A 20,612-nucleotide genomic window follows, 5' to 3' on the forward strand; every position below is an offset into this window, starting at 1 on the left:
TAATACAACTAGTCCCACTACAGTCACTAATCTGGTCGCTATGTACTGTCGAAGCTTGTGATGAACTGCTGGTAAACTGAAAGACGCCAAACTGGATGATTGTGAGTGAGTGAGGCAGTCTGGTGAGTGCTGGCGGCCTAAATATGTGTTGTCAAGGGGGAATTGGCGGCATGTTGCTTGGGAGTGTGTGTGTGGCTTCTCTTGTGATAGGCACACTTGATCCAGCGTCTATTAAACGATCTTTGCACTTCATCTTTGCCGACTGGTGTGATGGCAACAGCTTACGCGAGCACAGATCATATCCGCTATTCTCTTGTGGAATAAAAGGCTTTGATTGCTAGGTTGTAGCGTATATGCAAGAGAGAAAACATCATGTACTGCACCACAAACATCACAATAACATGTTCCTTAAACGTGATCTTTAAATAGGCCAAACGTCATTTTATGCATATGGAATTAGAAGAAATGACTGTGAACATAAACAGATGTAACAAGACTATAGTACAATCATACAAGGTAAATGAAACAACTCACTGCAGACCACTGGGGCAACTAATGCTTAAATCGATATTGCACAGCAGTATCGCAGAACACTGTTGTCGCTGGTACGACACAGAGCACCAAGGCAACAACGGTGGTCACATCTGCAACCACATGTTTGTGATGCTTTCCTGTCTCTCAGTATTCCGTGCCAGCGGCTGTAATTGATGTTAATTATCAGGCATTCATCTGTAGTGGGACAAGTAATGCACTGCTATGAATGACATCACAAGAGTGCCTCCAATGAACACATATTCATATGTTATATGTCAGAATATATGCTCTGTAGAATCCATGATCATAAGACATTTTTGTCTTTTTTTGATGCTTAATATCATCCCCTGAAATACTGGATAGTCTTTTTAAGGCCCTGTACACGCAAGCTTTTGCCACCAGATTCCACCTATCCTAGGGTGCAGTGGAGTCGCTACCACTAGCGCTGCCACTCCATCTGCATAGGTATCAGCCAAGTCATTTTAAGAGCAGTCGACTTGACCAGTGTAGGATGACTCGTCTTGCCTCACAGCTACAAGCAACCTGCCACGCCCCTTTTGTGGTGAGTGACTCACCTGTTCGAAAGCATCTCAGAACAGCCTTCCACTGAGCAGGACACTAAAGCCGTCAGCACAGGACCGTGCATCCGAACGTTGAGCGTTGAGCGTGCCTAGTTTCTGACGTCATAGCGTGGGATAGCACGTTCTGGAGTCTTTCCGATCGTACAGAGCAATATCTGGCATGTCAGATATTCTGAGCGTGCGTCTGAGCGTTGACCAATGAGATGGGACAACGCTACCTACGTCACATGCGTGCCGTCTCCCTTCAGTACAGAGTTGTGAGGCGCCATATTGGCATTCATTTCAAGCCTACACGTATATATTCGGTTTCTGAACACCAGCAAATTGAGAATCACTGGAAAACCCGTTGTTAGTTGTGTGATTCTTTCGAATAAAATAATGAGAAATTCTTGGCAAAACAATTATTCTAACTTGCGTATTATGAGAGTATGTTATTTGAAGGCAGCGACACACTGAAGATCCATCCAAAACGCATTGTTCTTGGTACAATTTGTTATAATAAATTTCAAGTAGTAACATAATTATCTACGATTAACCTTTTTAGCAAGGGGTAACACAATATAGCTAAGGACAAGGAACGTGTTGTTGGTTTAGCGTCTGTCAACACGGTAACTCAGCCTGTTTGGTCAGAGGCTTAGCTGCCCTCTGTAATAAAAAAACTGAATTAATGGATCTACGACGAACTGAAACGGGTGTCTTGCGACGTCCACCCCAAGTAGATACAACGAACGAAAAACGAACAAAATGACATTACAAAAAAAAAAAAAAACAAACACGTAAAGAGTAGCATCTCTATCCAGTAATGAGTTTAGGTTGGGGCGGTGGTTCGCGCCTTAACACTTCTAATTTTTTTTCCTAACATTCGCGTTTTTATTAGGTTCTGATACTTTATTATTAGTTTAATATTTGATGTTATGCTATAATATGTATGCTATAATATTTATATGCATTTATATGCTATAATATGTATTCTATAATATTTATATGCATTTATATGCTATAATATTTATATGCTATAATATTTATATGCTATAATATTTGATGTTATGTAAAAATAAACTCTCCTTTTTTTGAGGGGTGACTTTGTCTGATTGGCTTAATCTACAGAACAGCTCGCGCTATTTGTATAAAGACATTTTGCTCCTTTTTCTTTTACGATTCGTAATTCACATGTTGCAAAGAATCTGCTACTAGGTAGGAACAGTGATCAAGTAAGACTGACCTTGGGGTTTTGCTAAAATGTGGGAATGATGAAATAACGTTTATCTTATGCGGAGAAGTATTCCAAATTTGTACTGCACTGTTTGTAATGGAACTTTTATAAGCCTGTGTCCTTATTGATTGGACATGGTACTTTCCTTTTCGTAGACGATGCAGGAAATGTGCATTTTAATAGAGCTAACGTGGGAATTTTTCGCGCGCCCATTGAGTAAACAGTGTGATCTACGAACTAGAAACATCCCTCAACTGCTGCTGGAGTGCGTTGCGATCGCGTATACCACGTTGGGGCCCACGTACCGTATGCACAAGTCGCATCGTTCTTGAACGTTCAGCAGCACGTTGAACTTGGCACGCTCAACGTTAATGGTCGACAACACGGTCCGTGTGCCGATGGCTTAAGAGTCAGAAACTGGGCGAGTAGGAGTGCAGTGTTGAGGGCTGCATACATTAGAAATCAAGGCGCCACTGTGCTATACTGGTTTCCTTCCTTCCCGCTGCAGTTCCGCAACTACGACGTGTCTGAGAATGGTGGGGCTGCGGTTACTTCCTTCTGGTCGACTCATTTCCTGTTATTAAAGCGTAGAAGAGTATAAAGCCATGATGTAATGTGAAAGTTTCCTCCTTCTTGTTACTGATGTGCAGCACTGACAGGGCAAAATTGCCGACTCACCAGATCAGTGCCCCTAACGAATCTGTGTGTTGTGAGACTGTGGAGGGTGCGAACTTATGTACTCACTCTGTTTTCAGCACCCATATAGTCCTTCTCTTGTACCTGACAGCAATCTCAAACGACGAGATTTCAGTTAAATAAACAGCGGCAGAGACTGCCGATTCGAGCCTCGGAGTGTTCGGAGACAGTGAGTTCAGAGATAACGTCGTAGGACCCTCTAGCGAGTTGAAAGCGAATACAAAGGCCTCATTTCTGATCTATATCGGCCAGTGCCTTGTCACTGGCGTTCAGAAGAGCTTGTTAAGTCACACAACACTCAAGGAAATTCTACGCATTGGCTATTTGAGCGGTTTTGCGCACCTCAGTCAGTACTTCTTGTGTCCTATGTCAACACAACTTCTAGTAGTTAACCATTCCGCAAGAACTTCATGAACAAATTTTTTAAACTTGAGGAAACTCATTAGATAAGGACAAAATCGTAAGCGTCTGTGTTCCTGAAATTTTGCATCAGCTTTGTGCTCCAAGTCTTCAGTGTTGATAGATGGTCAAACATTCTAATCTTCATCGTGAATGTTACTAAGGTCATCTTTAAACGATGTAGCCCATTTTCACACCGTTCCATGGCTCATAGTAATTCCTTCATAAATTTTGTTAGTCTGCCTAAGACTCTTCATTGCTGTTCTGTCTTATAACACAAGGAAAAAGAATCACCGGACGTGTTTCGCAGTCGGCCGCATTTTCAATTAAATGAGAATTTTTAATAAGAGCGAACAAACGCAAACACGGACGATTGCTTCCTTTGTGGCGTCTGTGGCTGCTCAACAAATTTAGGAACCTAGTGCACATGCGCTAATCATCGAACAGATCTTTAGTAGCCACATATAGATAAGTAAGTACTATATAAATGTAGTACTTACATAAAAAAATATTACTTCTCCTTTGTTAACCATTGCATTGAAGGGTGTGAGGTTTTCTGCAGGTCCATTTATGGAGAGACTGACATGTTTCTTTTATCTGTGCGTGTGTGCTCGTAAGCCGACCGTTGTGATCGAGAGGTTCTAGGCGCTTCAGTTCGGAACCACGCGGCTGCTACGGTCGCAGGTTCGAAACCTGCCTCGGGCATGGTTGTGTGTGATATCCTTAGGTTGTTTAGATTTAAGTAGTTCTAAGTCTAGAGGACTGATGACCTCAGATGTTAAGTCCCATAGGGCTTAGAGCCACTTAAACCATTTTTGTGTGCTTGTAGCTGCCGTGGTGTCACACAAGGTACCAGTCGGGGCCACGGCCAGAATCAGAGCACTCTTTATGGTGTGAAGCGCGCGAGACAAATTACATGACGTATTTCTCCGAAGATCTATTGGCGGATGCAGATTAGTCTCCTACACTGCTACACTAGCTAATAAGTCTATGTAGGTGTCGCTAACTTTGCTTTGATCCGCGAGACTAGGTTAAACTCTTCAATATTACAAAACCGATAGTTTAAATCTTGAAGCTGCCTAACTAATCTCGAGAAGGATCCGAGATCTGTCTAGTAGAATGGAATTTGTATAAGCTCAGACTTCGTACATCGAATCCCAGAAACTTACGTTGACAGCCTCCAAAAAAAAAAAAAAAAAAAAAAAAAAAAAAAAAAAAAAAAAAACAGAGATATCATTTAATAGGTAAAAGCCACACAAAAAATCAGTATTTTAAATTTCCAGGGAAACAAATGTAACTCATTTGCATTAACTAGATCTCTCCAAGTTCTCTTGGTTGATCCACTTGCAGCCAATTACTGGATCTGGAGGCTCCTGTCTCCTGACCACGTTCATGCTCACAGAACTGTAGAACTTGCCTAGGTAACTGAAAATGACTCTAGTAGATTTCTACGCACACTCAAAGGAATTCACTTGCGAACCCTTTTGAGCTTAATAAACCATCTGATCAAAAGTATCCGGACACTTTGTAGTGGGTGAATCCTCTCTTCGCCTTTATAATGGATAGAACGCTGCTGCAGACACAATGAGATGTTTGAATGTCTGAGTAGCCGTGGGAGACCATTCTTTCTCAAGATCCGAAACCAGGAGTGAAGACGGCTTTGTCCTCCACTGGGTTCAGGTCTGGACTCTGGACAGATCAGTCATTTGAGGAGTGTCGTTGTCCTTTTTTATAGAAGGAGGTCGAAGTGAAACTGACTGCAACCCTTGAATATCTGGCCGAATACTATGACAACAAAATGAACATAAGCAGTCGCGACCGCAAAAAAACTTTATTTTGTGGTTACCAGTTTCAGTCAGTTTTTGACCATCTTCAGACCTCATCCCATGATGGTAGGCGGTGGCGGTGAAGGGAGCAGATGTTACAACTGCCCGAACGTCGACTGCTCAGTTCGGTAACCACAAAAATAGAGGTTTCTTGCGGTCCGGACTGCTGCAGTTCACTTTAAAGAATTAAAAAGCCGCTGTTCGCCATGAGATATGTACTCAGAAATTACTATGACAGTAACCACCTAAAGCCTAACTCATCCAAAACGCAAGTATGTGCGTTTCACTTGAGAAATAGACAAGCTAGGAAAAAACTGGAACTAACTTGGAGGGGAAAGCAACTACAACACTTACTTTCAAAGACTGCATGAAGCTCAAAGGCTACAGTCGAAATAATATCATACGCATACTCACTGATAGCACATGGGGGGATTCAAAAAAAAGTTCCATGTAAGTCTGCTCTAGCTCTGTGTCTGGTAGAACTTCCCAGCCACCAGGCACGTTGACACCGCTTTTAACGAGACAGACTGCATTATAACTGGTTGCCTACGACCAACTCCAGATGATAAGACGTACCATCTTATTGGCCTAGCAGCCCCGGATATTGGACGAAGAACAATGTCAGGGATTGAAAAGAAAAAAACAGGAAAACCATTCCAGGCATCGTGCGTTTGGAAGCGAAACATCATGTCGTAGGCTGAAGCCGAGAAACGGCTTTCTCCAAACAACTGAAGCGATTATATGATGAGCTTCCTCTCACCAAAAAGCACTGTAACGAATGAAGGCAGCTGGAAGTCTTAGCAAAAACATAAAGGAAGAGCCCGCTGCTGGTTTCCAACTATCCTTCAAGACATGGAAGCCTCTGAACAGATTGCGAACTGCAGTGACGCGGTGCAAGCAAAACTTGAAGTGGTGGCGCTACATTACTGGAGATGCACCTGCGAATGTGGAGGTCTTCAAGATGCTGAACACCTCTTGGTCTGCACGAAGCTTTCAGCAATCAAGAGTGCCGAATTCTGGGCCTCAAAATGAATCTGACATGTACAAATATCTTGTGTATTTATTGCAGATGTGTTTTGAATTTGTAGATAACCGCGTTCTACTGTCCTAAATACGAGAATAGTAATAATTGTCCACAAGCCATTGCCCCACAGATGCTGCGGTACAACAGAATCTACATCTACATCTACATCCATACGCCGCAAGCCACCTGACAGTGTGTGGCGGAGGGTACCTTGTGTACATCATTGGTTCTCCCTTCTATTCCAGTCTCGTATTGTTCGTGGAAAGAAGGATTGTCGGTACGCTTCTGTGTGGGCTCTAATCTCTCTGATTTTATCCTCATGGTCTCTTCGCGAGATATACGTAGGAGGGAGCAATATACTGCTTGACTCTTCGGTGAAGGTATGTTCTCGGAACTTTAACAAAAGCCCGTACCGAGCTACTGAGCGTCTCTCACGCAGAATCTTCCACTGGAGTTTATCTATCATCTCCGTAACGCTTTCGCGATTACTAAATGACCCTGTAACGAAGCGCGCTGCTCTCCGTTGGATCTTCTCTATCTCTTCTATCAACCCTATCTGGTACGGATCCCACACTGGTGAGCACTATTCAAGCAGTGGGCGAGCAAGTGTACTATAACCTACTTCCTTCGTTTTCTAACTGCATTTCCTTAGGATTCTTCCAATGAATCCCATTCTGATATCTGCTTTACCGACAATTAATTTTATATGGTCATTCCATTTTAGATCACTCCTAATGCCTACTCCCAGATAATTTATGAAATTAACTGCTTCCAGTTGCTGACCTGCTATATTGTAGCTAAATGGTAAGGGATCTTTCTTTCTATGTATTCGCAGCACATTACACTTGTCTACATTGAGATTCAATTGCCATTCCCTGCACCATGCATCAATTCGTTGCAGATCCTCCTGCATTTCAACACAATTTTCCATTGTTACAACCTCTCGATATACTACAGCATCATCCGCAAAAAGCCTCAGTGAACTTCCGATGTTATCCACAAGCTCATTTATATATATTGGGAATAGCAACGGTTCTACGACACTCCCCTGCGGCACACCTGAAATCACTCTTACTTTGGAAGACTCCTCTCCAACGAGAATGAGATGCTGCGTTCTGTTATCTAGGAACTCTTCAATCTAATCACACAATTGGTCTGATAGTCCATATGCTCTTACTTTGTTCATTAAACGACTGTGGGAAACTGTATCAAACTCCTTGCGGAAGTCAAGAAAAACGGCATCTACCTGTGAACCCGTGTCTATGGCTCTCTCAGTCTCGTGGACGAACAGTGCGAGCCGAGTTTCACACAATCGTGTTTTTCGAAACCCGTGTTGATTACTAGAGAGTAGATTTCGAGCCTCCAGAAAAGTCATTATAGTCGAACATAATACGTGTTCCCAAATTCTACAACTGATCGAAGTTAGAGATATAGATCGATAGTTCTGCACATCTGTTCGGCGTCCCCTCTTGATACAATCATCGCCTCCAAACTGTTCCTCTACTGCACACAGTACACAACGTTGTAAAATGTGTTCATATCGTTCCGCATTTGCCGTCATCTTGAGCGCAATAAGGGAACCACTCCCCAACTACGAAAAACACGCCTATGCCATAACACCACCTCCTCTATACTTGACTGTTGGCACTCCACATGATAGGAAGTGACCTTCTCCAGGCATTCGTCAAACCCAGGCTCTTTTGTTGGATTGCCACAGTCTTCATCTAACTAAATCACTCGTCTCCAGTCATCCTCGTCACTTTCTTTTTTTTTTTTTTTTTTTTTTTTTTTTAAGAGGTGTACTTCATTGTAGTCGCCGGCTATCAATCGACAGAACTGTAAGTGTACAAAGTTCACTAAAATACAGGAAAAGAAGTGCATTCTCTATAGTTTTCATTTTTTCATTCAATACGTAATAACCTCTCATAATTTCTTAACTGCAGTAATTGGATTATGTTCTTGTATAATAGTATGGTACTGAATTCCACTGACCAATTTTCATGCAGCAGAACGTGTAATATGAAGGAAGTTTGAGTGTTAACCAAACTCCTTTTCTCACGAAAGCAGGTTGCTGTTTGATCTTATTTTCTTACAACAGTGCTCCCTTAGGTATGAAAAGCTACGAAAACTTGGGCTCAGAGCTATCCGTAATACTGCCAAGTAACTAACAGAGTCGTATTTTAAACCTTAAAGAACAATAACTTCCTCCAAAGTGTAATACGTCACCAACTGGTGCAGGAGCTGATCATTCAAGGAGGCAGCAACCAAAATTCAGGTACCAGTTGCGACTTAAAGTAAAAATCTCAATCAAAAATCAATCTCTCTCTCTCTCTCCAAACACATACATTAATATTCATATTATTAAGATAAAAGTCATTTTGTAGTCTTTCCAAAAGTTTATTTTTAACAGGTACTGGGAAACACCCTCCATCAAGGGAAAATCATTCGCCTGTGTCCTAGCCGTGTAGGCCTCTACTACAAGCCGTTTAGTATGGTTAGGGAGAGATCGGCCTACTTCTGCGATATACCTGGAAATGAACTTACCGCAATAGGCACACGAGAAGCACTCGGGTGTGATCAGGAAACAATACGTCCAACACAGGCACCAAGAATGGAAAGAGCATATGGCATCGTTGGCTGGGAGGCCCCTATTGGGGGAGGTTCGGCCGCCAAGTGCAAGTCTTATTTCACTCGGCGCCACATTGGGCGACTTGCGCGTCGGTGATGAGGATGAAATGATGATGAAGACAACACAACACCCAGTCCCCGAGCGGAGAAAACCTTCAACCCGGCCGGGAATCGAACCCGGGCCGGCTTGCATGGGAGGCGAGCACCTTACGACCCAGCTAAGCAGGCTGACCACCAGGAATGAAAACGTGAGGTGTGTCGTGTGTCTGTCAGCAGGTGCAGCCGCTGCTGCCCGTGCTGGTGTACATCCACGGCGGCGGCTGGTTCTCGGGGTCCTCCAGCCCACAGCTCGTGGGGCCGCAGCTGCTCATGGACCGCGACATCGTACTCGTCACTCTCAACTACCGCCTGGGGCCGCTCGGTGAGTCGTACCTGCCACTGGGCAACATTGGGACGCCGCCTAAGGCGGCAGAACACCTATCAACGACCCTACTTATCACTCGTAGCGCGCTTCGAAAACTAATGCAGCAAGCTGCAGCTCAAGAGCCTGTTTAAGGGCAAAGGGGGGGGAGGGCAACGGGACGAAACAGCGGAAACATGGGTAAATTAGGAGAAAAAAATGAAGAAGGGGAAAAATTAAAATACCAAACATATAGTGTGTTGTTGGGCGATTACTCTGTTGCAGAAATAATTCAAAAGCCAAGGTCGCTTAAATACTGTTTACTGGATCTGTCAAATAGTTTCATCTTGTGACTTCAGTTTTACATATCTGATGGAATAGAATGAACATGAGAGGCAGTTGATTTTTCATTTTATTTCTACGACAATAATTTTATATAAGCTGGTCTGCCTCACGTATCGTTATATCCAAATGATTTATACATGTTAAGCTACATTCAGGTATGTGGTACTGTTCTAACAGTAATGTACACTCCTGGAAATTGACATAAGAAAACCGTGAATTCATTGTCCCAGGAAGGGGAAACTTTATTGACACTTTCCTGGGGTCAGATACATCACATGATCACACTGACAGAACCACAGGCACATAGACACAGGCAACAGAGCATGCACAATGTCGGCACTAGTACAGTATATATCCACCTTTCGCAGCAATGCAGGCTGCTATTCTCCCATGGAGACGATCGTAGAGATGCTGGATGTAGTCCTGTGAAACGGCTTGCCATGCCATTTCCACCTGGCGCCTCAGTTGGACCAGCGTTCGTGCTGGACGTGCAGACCGCGTGAGACGACACTTCATCCAGTCCCAAACATGCTCAATGGGGGACAGATCCGGAGATCTTGCTGGCCAGGGTAGTTGACTTACACCTTCTAGAGCACGTTGGGTGGCACGGGATACATGCGGACATGCATTGTCCTGTTGGAACAGCAAGTTCCCTTGCCGGTCTAGGAATGGTAGAACGATGGGTTCGATGACGGTTTGGATGTACCGTGCACTATTCAGTGTCCCCTCGACGATCACTAGAGGTGTACGGTCAGGGTAGGAGATCGCTCCCCACACCATGATGCCGGGTGTTGGCCCTGTGTGTCTCGGTCGTATGCAGTCCTGAATGTGGCGCTCACCTGCACGGCGCCAAACACGCATACGACCATCATTGGCACCAAGGCAGAAGCGACTCTAATCGCTGAAGACGACACGTCTCCATTCGTCCCTCCATTCACGCCTGTCGCGACACCACTGGAGGCGGGCTGCACGATGTTGGGGCGTGAGCGGAAGACGGCCTAACAGTTTGCGGGATCGTAGCCCAGCTTCATGGAGACAGTTGCGAATGGTCCTCGCCGATACCCCAGGAGCAACAGTGTCCCTAATTTGCTGGGAAGTGGCGGTGCGGTCCCAAACGGCAGTGCGTAGGATCCTACGGTCTTGGCGTGCATCTGTGCGTCGCTGCGGTCCGGTCCCAGGTCGACGGGCACGTGCACCTTCCGCCGACCACTGGCGACAACATCGATGTACAGTGGAGACCTCACGCCCCACGTGTTGAGCAATTCGGCTGTATGTCCACCCGGCCTCCCGCATGCCCACTATACGCCCTCGCTCAAAGTCCGTCAACTGCACATATGGTTCACGTCCACGCTGTCGCGGCATGCTACCAGTGTTAAAGACTGCGATGGAGCTCCGTATGCCACGGCAAACTGGCTGACACTGACGGCGGCGGTGCACAAATGCTGCGCAGCTAGCGCCATTCGACGGCCAACACCGCGGTTCCTTGTGTGTCCCCTGTGCCGTGCGTGTGATCATTGCTTGTACAGCCCTCTCGCAGTGTTCGGAGCAAGTATGGTGGGTCTGACACACCGGTGTCAATGTGTTCTTTTTTCCATTTCCAGGAGTGTATATAGCGTAACTCATGTAAGCCCTGTCATGTTATATCTTCACAGATCCGATGATGGCACCTTTAGTGTGTTGAAACCGGTCATCCAGTAAACAGTATTTAAGCGATCTTGGCTTTTGAATTATTTCTTACAATACCGAATTGTTTTCCAAAGCATATGTAACAGTTACTTAATAAGTCCTTACTTACCTTAAGTCTTTTCTTACCTTAACGTAACTGATGCTGAAAAAGATGAGATTAATTCCTCATTGTCATAAATTTCAATTAGAACAGAAACTAAATAACATCATGATTATCCAGATGATCTAGTCTGATGCTTCAACATATCTCCCATCAATATAACCTAATTTCTAAATTCGAGGAGAAATTCATTCCCACCAGGAAATAGTTGCACAGCTTTATTAGTCCATTCTCTTGCAGTTAAACAAAATAAGTAATTGATGAAAAATTTGGTTTCACTTGCATATGCTCTATGGGGTCAAAACTATCTGGACACCTCTAAAAACGTCCGTTTTTCATATTATGTGCATTGTGCTGCCACCTACTGCCAGGTACTCTGTATCAGAGATCTCTATAGTCATTAGACGTGAGAGAGCAGAATGGGGCGCTCCGCAGAACTCACAGGTTTCGAACGTGGTCAGGTGATTGGGTGTCACTTGTCTCATACGTCTGTATGCGAGGTTTCCACACTCCTAAACATCCTCAGGTCCCCTGTTTCCGATGTGGTAGTCAAGTGGAAACGTGAAGAGAAACGTATAGCATAAAAGCGTACAGGCCGACCTTGTCTGCTGACTGACAGAGACTGCTCACAGTTGAAGAGGGTCGTAATGTGTAACAGGCAGACTTCTATCCAAATCATCACACAGGAATTCCAAACTGCATCAGGATCCACTGCAATTACTATGACTGCGAGGAGGGAGGTAAGGAAACTTGGATTTCGTAATCGAGTGGCTGCTCATAAGCCACACATCACGCCAGTAAATACCAAACAATGCCTCGCTTGGTGTAAGGAACGTAAACATTAGACGACTGAACAGTGGAAAAACGTTATGTGGAGTGACGGATCACGGTACACAATGTGGTGATCCGACGGCAGGGTGTGGGTATGGCGAATGTCCGGTGAACGTCATCTGCCAGCGTGATTAGTGCCAACAGTAAAATTCGGAGGCGTTGGTCTTATGGTGTGGTCGCGTTTCTCATGGGGGGGATTTGCACCCCTTGTTGTTTTGCGTGGCTCTATCACAGCACAGGCCCGCATTGATGTTTTAAGCACCTTCTTGCTTCCCACTGTTTAAGAGCAATTCTGGGATGGCGACTGCATCTTTCAACATGATCGAGCACCTGTTCATAATGCACGGCCTGTGGAGGAGTGGTTATACGATAATAACATCCCTTAATGGACTAGCCTGCACAGAGTCCTAACCTGAATCCTATAGAACACCTTTGCACCTTAGGGATGTTTTGTAACGCCGACTTCGTACCAGGCCTCACCGACCGACATCGATACATCTCCTCATTGCAGCACTCCATGAAGAATGGGCTGCCATTCCCCAAAAAACCTTCCTGCACCTGACTGAACATCTCCTGCGAGAGTGGAAGCTGTTATCAAGACTAAGGGTGGGCCAACACCATATTAAATTCCAGCATTGCGGACAGAGGGTGCCAGGAAGTTGTAAGTCTTATTCAGCCAGGTGTCCGGATACTTTTGACCACATAGTGTATATTCAGTTCGGTTCTAATTTTAAAAAAATCACCACATTCTTCCTATTTCAGTTATTTTGGAAATTTTGAAAAATTTTGGTCAAAAAAGAAAGTGAGGACATTTGTTGTCAGTCAGTTTTAAAGGAACTGAGGACACAGTGTGTAAGTTGAGGACTGTCCCTTGGAAATGCGGATGTCTGATCACCTTAGTTTGTATTGAAACGTCCCCTTAGAAAAATTATACATGACTGTGCCTAAACTGACACACAGTATTTTTAGTGCAACGCAATCCGACTTTCAAAAATCCCTACAACAGAATGGTCCTTCTGCAATACAGCGAGCGCCACTACTGCCATCCAAATAAAAGATTCAAACTACTGAAGGCATCAACTACTGATAGGCATAGTTAGCAAATGAAAGATTTTGATAGAGAACAAACAATGTATTTACCTCAATAGTGTTCAAAAGTCATAAAATATATGGCAGTTCCTGACATCCATTCTTACAAATTTCAAAACTCCGCCATTTCTATCCTCACATCCACCACTGCTGGTGGCTCGCCTCTAACTGCGCAACGCTACGCGCTGTTATCATCCAGCTGCCCAACACTACAATGGCAGACAACAATGCAAACTAGCCACAGACTGCACACAGCACAGCCAGTGATTTTCAAACAGAGCGCTACGTGGCATTACCAATATAAAAACCTAAACAGCCTACCTACATAAACCCCATGCTCCCCACAAAAAATTTTACAAATTGTTTTGGGCACTGGCCAATACAGATTTGAAAACATTTTTCATAATTATAATTACAATAACAAAGAAATCAAATGCACGCACTTATTGATACAATGTTGGTCAAAAGCTAAAATTTTCTCACAGTCCATAAAGACAGTCCTGAATATTCATCACAGTAAAATTGCAGTGTTTTTTTTTTTCTCTCAAAGTCTGAGCAGTAAAAGAAAATGCACGCGGAAGTAGTGGAATTCCATGCAGTCTTGAAGAAGCAAACCCACAGCAGAATCAGTCAAAGTTTTGAAGAATATTGGTAGGTAGGTCGCCACAGAGCAGACCTACTGTAGTCCTAGTAGAGATTACGGTATTGGTGGGCCATCAGAGGTGCAGACCCAGTGCAGTCCTTGTAGAAATAATGGTATTGGTGGGCCATCAAAGATGCAGACCCACTATAGTCCATGTAGAGATGGCCAGCAGCCATCTGTTGCGACTGCGCAAGTGCACAACCACCATTGAAGTGTCTTACAGAGAATATAGAAAGTCCATAAACCACCACTTGTGTACTCACAAAACTTTTTTGGAATATCCTTAGAACCAGCAATGCTGTTAACCAGTCCCTTGCTGAATTATCAACGTGCAAACACTATCAGTCCCTACTTCTCACATATTGTCCATATACTAAGACCAACAGAAATGTGTGCAGTGAAATGAATGCTTACAAGTTACTTAATTTGCTGAACTGGTGTTAATTACAATATTATAACATGAGAATACAATGACAAAGGTACAAAATACATTATTGAAGAACATAACAATACAGATAAATTTGTAGTAATAGGAGCTTTACAGCAGTGTTATAGGCATTATGACATAAGTAAATACATAAAAGATCAGAATAACTATTGAAACATCAACTTCACACATGAGCATTAAAACAAAACAGAATAAATAATGTCTAAACATCTTTACAAAGTAAATAGCATATTATCAGAAAAATTCTACAACATAAATCTTATTAGCTAAACACATACAGACAGGTAAAACACAAATTCACATAGTGTAATAACACAAAAATACAGGACAGGGTTTGTTTTCAGTGTGACATTTGGTACTGCAGTCCTACCCAAAACTTCATTCCATAGATCTTTCCACTTATTTCAACATTTGTTTCCAGAAATAAATTCCTATCCAAGCATGCTTCCTGTATTTATATGTTCACATATTTCTTACCTCATTATTTATTTTCCATTATCTTACCTCATCATTTATTTCCAAGAAAATCCTACCTATACCTGCTTTCTGTACATTTTTCGTATAACTTCTCAATGCATTTCTTCCAATTCATCACAACTCATTCTCTCATATAGTCTACCCCCTCTTAAATTAACTTAAATCTACTGAGCTCAGATGCATAAACTAAGGGACAAGGCAATGCAGCAGCACAAAACAATTAACACAAACAGCAATGACAAAAAATGCAAATTTGCAAAGCAAGCAACAGTAAATCTAAATTAACAGAGAAGTTGCAATATTACAACTATTATGAGCCAGTGTGTAGCAACAAGAAAAATAAATCAGTAGTAAATCTAGATTAACAGAGTAATACAAAGTGAAACTTAGTAGCACTATGGCTGGCAAACAGCAGCAGTAAATGCAATAACTTATACCTAAACATGACGAAGCTCAAGCAGAAAAACAGTAAAAATGGCCATGTCTAATACCTATGTCACATCTTAACACTAGAGTGATACATCAAAAAAACTTCCTCTGCAAGAAAGTTACCAAGTCATTAAAAAAATTATTTATGCAATTCCTGTGAAGGGAAATGTCTATTTGTGCTCTCTTTTCTACGAAAGTACACCATAAAATTATTCTTTACTGGGTCTGTAGACAGAAAATAGTGATATTAGTACATCTATTAAATTTTATTTTAACCAATGCTGCAGTGCAGCTAGAAACTAGATATTAAACAAAATGAGTAAATAAATACATAAAGCAAGCCATATGGCATTTCTCTCAACTAGCAAGAAAATAGCCGTGAAATGTTTCTCATAGTTTCATTAGGCATTTTAGTAAATATCATAAATTAAGAGCTCCACAGTTTAATCATATGTTTTCAAGTTTGAGCGTGTTGCATTTGCAATGCTTTCTACAAAGGAATGTCAGTAGCTAGGATAATGGCCCCTTTTTTTTCTCCACCTGTGCCTCTGAAAGGCACACACTAACGGCTTTTTTCCAGGCGTCTGTCGTGCAGCAGGGTGCCTACGGCGCATTACATGAAGGTGGTCACTTACCTTTCTTAACGAAATATTTCATCATAATACATACATAGCATAATCAAATTCCTCATATAGCATCAGCTTATTGATCATAAACATACCTCAACAGCATAATACACATCGTCGTCGTAATAATAACATCATAACACTTCAGTCAAATCTCAAAAACGTCGTAGCTTTCTGCAATAATTTCAAAACCTAAAAAATTCTCTGCTCATTTCAATATTGTCATCTACCTCAAACGTACTTTAAAAATCATGATCCCATACCAAATACGTCATTCAAAGCTCTCATAGTATAACAATGTTTCCGAAAAAATATGAACAATTCACAAAGTACAGACAAAATACAATTTCGTAAGTGTGAAATTATCCAACTGTGTAATTGCGTAAACATGTGACACTGACATAGTAAAAAAAAATGTTTGTCTCTCTCAGTTAAATGATCAGATAGCTGTGTAATTATGTGTTACAGAAATATGGTACCGATGTGAAAAGTTGTATAAGCAAATCCCATATTAGCTAGGGCTCCTTGTGCTTGCCAAATACATGGTACACAAAGTAAGCGTGTACCTCCCTGAGGATTAATATAATTATACCCTCAGGTGTTACAGATTACAGCAATGGAATGAAATGTATCACGGAAAACCTTTGTATCATTGTACTTCAAATATCTTTAAAAATAAATATTTTAAGTACAAAATTAACCACTCAAATACGTGTACTGTAGCGCTAAACTGTGCGTCTTGTTGTAAGATAATCTTTGTGGATGTGTCGTAGTTATCGTCCTCCGAAAGCTAAGTTTTGCAAAAGTCAATGTACTTACCTCATGATAAACAAAAGTGAAATGCTTTGCGTATAGATATCTTAGTTATTACGTACCTTACCGTGCTCAAGAAAGTACTATAATGTAACATATTGTTGTGCTACGATAAAGGCTGTCTCATTGTAGCTATACCACAAAAGTTAATACTAAAACATGTTTTCTTTTCCAGAAGAATTCAGAAAAACAGATACACTGCATAAACAACAATGTAAATTGTGTCACACATTAGCAGCGTCGTGATATAATCGTGTAGCTGTAAAAGAAACCGAATGCTAAGTCATCTTTAATCCCACAGAAAGTATTTCAAATAAAGAATGTATTTTCAAGTAAACCAAAATGTTGCATTAAAATCTCATTAGCAGTACCAGTATATGTTCTAAGTATGTGAGCCTTATAGCCGTTACATAATCGTGCAACTAACAAACAAGAATGTACACACACAATAACACTGTGTCGTCTGTTCACAATAACAATGCAATCGTAATTTCAGTTTAAATAAGTTCTCTTGGTTCTTGACTGGATATTTAACTTCAAACATTGTTGCATGTTAACAGATTCTAAGTCTGACAAAGCATACTAGTAATGTAAAGTGAAAAGTTATATGCCAAAGGCAAAGTTAAAAAGCAGATTATCTTTCAATAAACGTTTTTACATGTGAAATGTGGTGTAAACCTTTACTCTTCCTAGTACGCAGAGTTTCAACTTCAACGCAATTATGATGTGGTATACGTAGGGTTCTGTAAGGTCCATTGTAAACTAGAAAGAATTTGTGACTCAAGTGTTTCTTCTTATGTGACAATGCATGAGCTTTAATGAGAACTTTCTGACCAATATATAATTTCTTTGAATTTGCTTTACTGTGTAATTTTCTCCTTTTGTCTGCAGCAGAATTTATATTTTTAAGAGCCAAATCAATTATGTCTTTGTGTCGAAGTTTACGTGTATTCGGAAACGGTACAAGCTCTCTGATTCTGTTTGGTGGTTCTTTATTCTTCAGTACAAGAACAGGTGGTAAAGCAGTGGAATCATGAGGCATTTCATTCAGCACGTTTTGAAATAAGTGTAAATATCTGTCCCAATGCTGATGCTTTCTGTGACAATAAAATCTGCAAAGCTTAATGATTTCTTTCATAATCCGTTCAGAGGGGTTACAACGTGGTGAGTACAATGAAATAAAAACAGATTTGATTTTATGGTTCGAAGCATGCGTGACCAAACAGCAGATCTGAATTGCGGTCCGTTATCTGAAATGACTTTACAAATGTGTCCAACTTCACGTAAGAAATTTTTAACAAAGGCGTTGTTTACAGACCGTCCAGTGGCTTTACGTAAAGGAGTGAAAGAAACAAATTTTGAAGTAAGTTCAACAGCGACTAGAACGTACGAAAATCCATTAGATGTTCTGACAAGCGGTCTCCAGAGATCAGCAGCAGTAAATTCTTTTAATTTAGAAGGAATGATAGGAAACAACAGAGCACGATGTGAGACAGTAGATGGTTTCGCCTTTTGACAAAGTTTACAAATAGACAAGACTCTTCGAATTCTCTTTTCCATATTGTTAAAATAACAAGTCGTCCGAAGAATATGATAACATTTTCGTGGACCAAAATGTGCATAGCTGAAATGAATGTACCAAATGAGCTTATTACAAATTCGTCAGGAATGCAAAGTACCCATAGCTTGTCATCAACAGTGCAGCGTTTGAACAGTATGTTGTTTCTAACCAGATAATAATGCCGAATCTGTGTGTGTGTCTTTTCATGCCATTTACTTTTGATGTCTTTCCAAATCGGATTTTTATCTTGTTCATGAGCAATGTCCTTTAAAGATGTGGTGATGAAGTTTTCAAAGGCGACTTCCTGAATGTAAAGAATACTGAAATTTTTCTCGAGGTTGCCTTCTGGGTTACTTTTCTCAAGCCCAGCCGGTGCGCGTGACAGTGCATCCGCAACAATGTTCTCCTTGCCGGGAATGTAGACTCTTGTGAAGTGGATTTCCTGCAGAAACAATGCCCAACGTTTTAACCTGTCATGATTTAATTTTGAAGACATAAGAAATTGTAATGCACAATAATCACTGTATACTTTTACGTGCTTACCAGAAAGAAAGAAACGGAATTTGTTAAATGCCCAAACGATAGCTAAAGCTTCTAATTCAGTAACAGAATATTTTTTTGTCAGATTTTGTTAGCACTCGGCTAGCAAAAGCAATGGTTTTCTGAATGGTAGTGTCATTTTCTATGACTTCTTGAAATAAATGGGCACCAAGACCGACTTTAGAAGAATCCGTGCTAAGGCAGAAATCTTGTGACAAATCTGGATGCGCTAGTATTGGCGCGTTAAGTAACGATTCTTTCAAAAAATTGAATTCCAACTGTGCTTGTTCGTCTCAGTTTCAAATATTATTTTTCCAGTGAGAGCGCAAAGTTTTGGTGTAACTAGAATTTGCATATTCAGAAAACGACGGTAAAAATTTACGAGACCTAAAAAACGGCGGACTTGTTTTTTTGTGGATGGAACTGGAATGGCTCTGATTGCTTCTAACTTTTCAGGATCCGGCTGAATGCCTTCAGAAGAAATAATATGTCCCAAAAACTTCACCTTTGTCCTACCGAATTGAGACTTTTCCAAGTTAACTGTAATTCCAGATTCTGCAAAAATATGTAACACGCTCTTGAGGATGCGGTTATGTTGTTCCCATGAGGTTTCTGCTATCAGAATATCGTCCACATATAAGGTGATGTGACGTTTTAAGAGCTCAGGTAATATGGAATTTAGCCCGCGAATGAATGCTGCCGAAAAAATTTTCAAACCAAAAGAAAGTTTCCGAAACTGATAACAAACGCCGAAACAAAGGAAAGCTGCGTATTTTCTACATTCTGGATGAAGTTCGATCTGATAAAAGCTGGATCTGAGATCAATAGAAGACAACACTTTTACATCATTAAAATTTTGAAGAAGTTCTTCCAACGTTTGCGGCCTGTCTGTTTCAGGAATGATGATAGTATTGATTTGTCTTGAATCTAAGACAAGCCTGATCAATCCATTTTTCTTCTCGACAGCATGTAATGGATTGTTGCATGAGCTTACTGCAGGCTCAATAATGCCCTCGTCAAGCATACATTGTATTTCTGTTGTAACAAGGTCCCTATAATGTGCTGGAATTACGTATGGTCTAACACAAAATTTAGTATGCTCACGAACACGAAATTGGTATTGAAATCCCTTGATTGTTCCTGTTTGTGAGTATGTGGAATGTGCTTGTAAAATCTCAAAAAGGTCCTTCCTATCAATGTCATTACAATTCTCAATTATTTGAATTTTATTCTGAATTAACTCATTAGTTTCAAATATGCCGTCGCTATCATCCCTGTCAGTACTTGCAGAGAGATTGTTAGTGTCTAGTTCATAGAAAATTTCGAACTGTTGTCTAACAGAAGGTAAAGTCGATTAATTTCCTCGTCATGGTTTGAGAGCCAATCTTCAAATTTCAAAGCTATTGACTTACCTTCTTTCTCTAAACGTACTTCAGCATCGTGAAAGTTTAAAATTGCTTTGTACTCATTCAAAAAGTCTACTCCCAGTATAATTTCCGTCGACAATAATGGAACAATAAGAAAGTTCACAGAGAAGCTGTGTCTTTGACAAAAGAATTCTAAGCTGGTTTGTTGGCGTACATCTACACTTTTTCCAACGATTGCACCTTGTAATTTAATCCTACGTAACGGAAGTGTGGGGCAATCGTTCGATTTGTTGCATTTGCTAAAAGCTGTTTCACTAATTACTGAAATGGGACTGCCAGAGTCAAGTACTGCCGTA

General features: G+C 41.4%; 1 protein-coding gene across 1 annotated transcript in view; it reads left to right on the forward strand.

The window, feature by feature from the left end:
• LOC126268026 (juvenile hormone esterase-like) overlaps positions 1-20,612 on the forward strand; it is a 530,118-nt gene that overhangs the window by 214,276 nt on the left and 295,230 nt on the right. The window contains exon 4 of the mRNA XM_049973445.1: positions 9,178-9,322. Coding sequence (XP_049829402.1) covers positions 9,178-9,322 — 145 coding nt within the window. The remainder of the gene's footprint in view (positions 1-9,177; positions 9,323-20,612) is intronic.

This window comes from Schistocerca gregaria, chromosome 4, assembly GCF_023897955.1.
Source record: "Schistocerca gregaria isolate iqSchGreg1 chromosome 4, iqSchGreg1.2, whole genome shotgun sequence".
NCBI classification, from domain to species: domain Eukaryota; kingdom Metazoa; phylum Arthropoda; class Insecta; order Orthoptera; family Acrididae; genus Schistocerca; species Schistocerca gregaria.